Source organism: Oncorhynchus mykiss, chromosome 29 (genome assembly GCF_057628025.1).
Source record: "Oncorhynchus mykiss isolate SJ-2025 chromosome 29, ASM5762802v1, whole genome shotgun sequence".
Taxonomy (NCBI): domain Eukaryota; kingdom Metazoa; phylum Chordata; class Actinopteri; order Salmoniformes; family Salmonidae; genus Oncorhynchus; species Oncorhynchus mykiss.
The window spans coordinates 8,055,001-8,060,000 of record NC_143050.1 but is presented as its reverse complement, the minus strand read 5'-3'; the positions used below and the strand labels follow the sequence as shown (position 1 = coordinate 8,060,000).

General features: G+C 40.3%; 1 protein-coding gene across 1 annotated transcript in view; it reads left to right on the top strand.

The window, feature by feature from the left end:
- Positions 1-5,000, top strand: part of LOC110509475 (neurobeachin) — a 250,839-nt gene that overhangs the window by 166,437 nt on the left and 79,402 nt on the right. Inside the window, 1 exon segment of the mRNA XM_090226451.1 lies at positions 607-686. Within this exon segment, the coding sequence (XP_090082577.1) occupies positions 607-686 (80 nt within the window).

The following is a 5,000-nucleotide window of genomic DNA, read 5'->3' as shown; positions in this document are numbered from 1 at the left end:
GCCGGTTGCCACAAAACACACACATCATTACTGGAGCAGAGCCAGGAAGAGACATGGGGCACGGTTGGATTTTTAGAACAAACAAACATACACACACAGCCTTGAACACACACACACACACACACACACACACACACACACACACACACACACACACAGCCTTGAACACACACACACACACACAGCCTTGAACACACACACAAACACAGCCTTGAGCACACTCACTCACTCACTCACACACACACACACACACACACACACTCACACACACTCTCACACTCACACACACACACACACACACACACACACACACACACACACACACACACACACACTCACACACACACACACACTCACACACATACACATGGATTTATAGAAGTCACACAGCCCTGAACACACTACATGTCACACTCAGATGAAAAGGAGTGTGTGTATTCGTACCGCAGACCTGAATTGAATGTTGTGTTGTTGTTTTGATGTTGTAGTAACATTGCTTTAACGCTGTTTTAACGTTGTTTTAACGTTGTTTTGACAGTGTATTGATGTTGTTTTAACATCGTATTGACGTTGTTTTAACGTTGTATTGATGTTGTCTGTGTGCAGATGGACCGAGGCCGTCCCAGAAGGAGATCATCTCTCTCAGAGCCTTCATGCTGCTGTTCCTCAAACAACTCATACTCAAGGTAACACTGTTTTACATACTACATACTACATGCTACATGCATACTTCGTACTGTAGTTCCTCAAACTACTCATACTCAAGGTAACACTGTTTTATATACTACATACTACATGCATAGTTCGTACTGTAGTTCCTCAAACTACTCATACTCAAGGTAACACTGTTTTACATACTACATACTACATACTACATGCATACTTCGTACTGTAGTTCCTCAAACTACTCATACTCAAGGTAACACTGTTTTATATACTACATGCTACATGCATACTTCGTACTGTAGTTCCTCAAACAACTCATACTCAAGGTAACACTGTTTTATATACTACATACTACATGCATACTTCGTACTGTAGTTCCTCAAACAACTCATACTCAAGGTAACACTGTTTTACATACTACATACTACATGCTACATGCATACTTCGTACTGTAGTTCCTCAAACTACTCATACTCAAGGTAACACTGTTTTACATACTACATACTACATGCATACTTCGTACTGTAGTTCCTCAAACAACTCATACTCAAGGTAACACTGTTTTACATACTACATACTACATGCTACATGCATACTTCGTACTGTAGTTCCTCAAACAACTCATACTCAAGGTAACACTGTTTTACATACTACATACTACATGCTACATGCATACTTCGTACTGTAGTTCCTCAAACAACTCATACTCAAGGTAACACTGTTTTACATACTACATACTACATGCTACATGCATACTTCGTACTGCAGTTCCTCAAACAACTCATACTCAAGGTAACACTGTTTTACATACTACATTCTACATGCTACATGCATACTTCGTACTGTAGTTCCTCAAACAACTCATACTCAAGGTAACACTGTTTTACATACTACATACTACATGCATACTTCGTACTGTAGTTCCTCAAACAACTCATACTCAAGGTAACACTGTTTTACATACTACATACTACATGCATACTTCGTACTGTAGTTCCTCAAACTACTCATACTCAAGGTAACACTGTTTTACATACTACATACTACATGCTACATGCATATTTCGTACTGTAGTTCCTCAAACAACTCATACTCAAGGTAACACTGTTTTACATACTACATACTACATGCTACATGCATACTTCGTACTGTAGTTCCTCAAACAACTCATACTCAAGGTAACACTGTTTTACATACTACATACTACATGCTACATGCATACTTCGTACTGTAGTTCCTCAAACAACTCATACTCAAGGTAACACTGTTTTATATACTACATACTACATGCATACTTCGTACTGTAGTTCCTCAAACAACTCATACTCAAGGTAACACTGTTTTACATACTACATACTACATACTACATGCATACTTCGTACTGTAGTTCCTCAAACAACTCATACTCAAGGTAACACTGTTTTACATACTACATACTACATGCATACTTCGTACTGTAGTTCCTCAAACAACTCATACTCAAGGTAACACTGTTTTACATAGTACATACTACATGCTACATGCATACTTCGTACTGTAGTTCCTCAAACTACTCATACTCAAGGTAACACTGTTTTACATACTACATACTACATACTACATGCATACTTCGTACTGTAGTTCCTCAAACAACTCATACTCAAGGTAACACTGTTTTACATACTACATACTACATGCATACTTCGTACTGTAGTTCCTGAAACAACTCATACTCAAGGTAACACTGTTTTACACTGTCGTGTCTTTACTATCATTAAATTGACACTAACTAGGAAGTCGGGGCACCAAGGAAAATATTAAAAAGATTACAAAGTTATAATTTCCCAATATAACCTTTCAGATATTTTCATATCTGATCAATAGTCTTCTGATTAATGAATTATTTATTTTACCTCACGTTAGTCTAATTCCAAACGTCTGTAAATGGTTGGTTATCTGCACGAACCCAGTCTTCACTATGAGTCATCCATGCATCAATTGTCTTAAATCATTTATTTATTACTAACTAAGTAATTCATAGACATGCATAAACAAACAAACAAGGCCAATATGGTTACACGAAATGATAAGGGAATGTGCAGCTTGGTGGACAAAACGGGGAGTGGAGGTCAGCTGAGAAGTCACTACAGAGTTGATAATTATAACAAGTGGAGGTCAGCTGAGAAGTCACTACAGAGTTGATAATTATAACAAGTGGAGGTCAGCTGAGAAGTCACTACAGAGTTGATAATTATAACAAGTGGAGGTCAGCTGAGAAGTCACTACAGAGTTGATAATTATAACAAGTGGAGGTCAGCTGAGAAGTCACTACAGAGTTGATAATTATAACAAGTGGGGGTCAGCTGAGAAGTCACTACAGAGTTGATAATTATAACAAGTGGAGGTCAGCTGAGAAGTCACTACAGAGTTGATAATTATAACAAGTGGGGGTCAGCTGAGAAGTCACTACAGAGTTGATAATTATAACAAGTGGAGGTCAGCTAAGAAGTCACTACAGAGTTGATAATTATAATAATTGAAATGCTAATCCTTTACACATGAACGCTCACTCATTCGGGAACAATTGCAATCAATATATATATTTACGCTCAGTGTGTCATCTTGATCGCTGTTGAGAAGTTTGTTTCTTTTGTAGAATTGTCTGTCTCTCTCTCTGTTGTGGTTATAGTGGATAGTTAAGAGTGACATTCATTCATGTTGTTCTAGAATGGATGTTTCGGGGGTTGTTGTTCTTCGCATTCAATGATACCGAATTCCTAGCTGCAGACTAGTAATTAATATTAAAGACTTGTTCTTATTCTGTCGGTATCGATAGTCTAAGAGTTTAACCACGTGGTATGGTTAAAAGATTCAGCAATGGTCTACAACCTTTGTCCTCCCGTGATTGAGAGAAACATGGTCTACTTGAGGAATTCTCAAGATTGGAGTTTTATTTGGAATTGCAGAAAAGGGGCTGTCCCAGGATGCCTGACCCTAACTGGGCTCATGAGCGGTTCTCTGATTTAGTTAAACTCAAAAGGGAATTGGAGTTTCCTTCATTAAACAGTCCAAAATCACATTACACAATTTTACAAACAGTATCATCCTCACTCATTCACCTTATACAACAATTAGATGTTAAGCTCATATCTGAGGCTATTATATCAACAGCGTTATGGTAATGTGGCCACACCGTCTCCCATGAGCTTCCCCAAGTTGTAACAAACGGACCAGTTCGTAGATGGATTCTTCACCGATCTTTTATACCTTCTCCGGAACGTAAACGTTGTTCGGACCTCAAGTTCTGTGAGGTGGAAGAAATTCCTTTGTTCTCTATGAAACTTCACTCTATACTTCTATACTGTTTGGCCATGAGGAGATCCTCAGGAATTTATGACGTTTCTCTGACCACAGCAGCCCAGTTGAAGGAGGAAAGGGGGAGGCAGGGAGAGGGGGATGGGGCTTGCTGTACCCAAAAAGGGCAACGTCATGACAACATACTACATACTACTTCGTACAGAAGTTCCTCAAACAACTCATACTCAAGGTACTGAACTTCATACTACATACTACATACTACATACTGGGGCGGCAGGGTAGCCTAGTGGTTAGAGCGTTGGACTAGTAACCGGAAGGTTGCAAGTTCAAACCCCCGAGCTGACAAGGTACAAATCTGTCGTGCTGCCCCTGAACAGGCACTGTTCCTAGGCCGTCATTGAAAATAAGAATTTGTTCTTAACTGACTTGCCTAGTTAAATAAAAGTAAAAATATAAATACTACACTGAATGTACAAAACATTAAGGACACCTTCACCTTATTGATGTCACTTGTTAAATCCACTTCAGTCAGTGTAGATGAAGGGGAGGAAACAGCTCTACTAGCTGAGCCTCGCTCTACCAGCTGAGCCTCGTTCCTCCAGCTGAGCCTCACTCCTCTAGCTGAGCCTCGTTCCTCCAGCTGAGCCTCTTCCTCCAGCTGTCTCGCTCTACTAGCTGAGCCTCGCTCTACCAGCTGTGCCTCGTTCCTCCAGCTGAGCCTCGTTCTACCAGCTGAGTCTCGTTCCTCCAGCTGAGCCTCGTTCCTCTAGCTGAGTCTCGCTCTACCTGCTGAGCCTCGGGACCCTACTTGTTTGTCTGTTTGCTTGTTTATGTCCAAGCCCCCTTGGGGTTTCTGGGTAATCAGAGGTGCTGCATGTGGAGAATTGCATTATGGACCAGCGTTCCGGAAAATGTGTGTGTGTGTGTGTGTGCAAGTATATGTGTGTGAGCTTCCATCTCGGCGCTGTTGTTGTGCTTGTGTTGTTGACAGGAAACGTTTATTGTGGTTGCCTAGCAGTGCCCCTCATCTCTTAAAA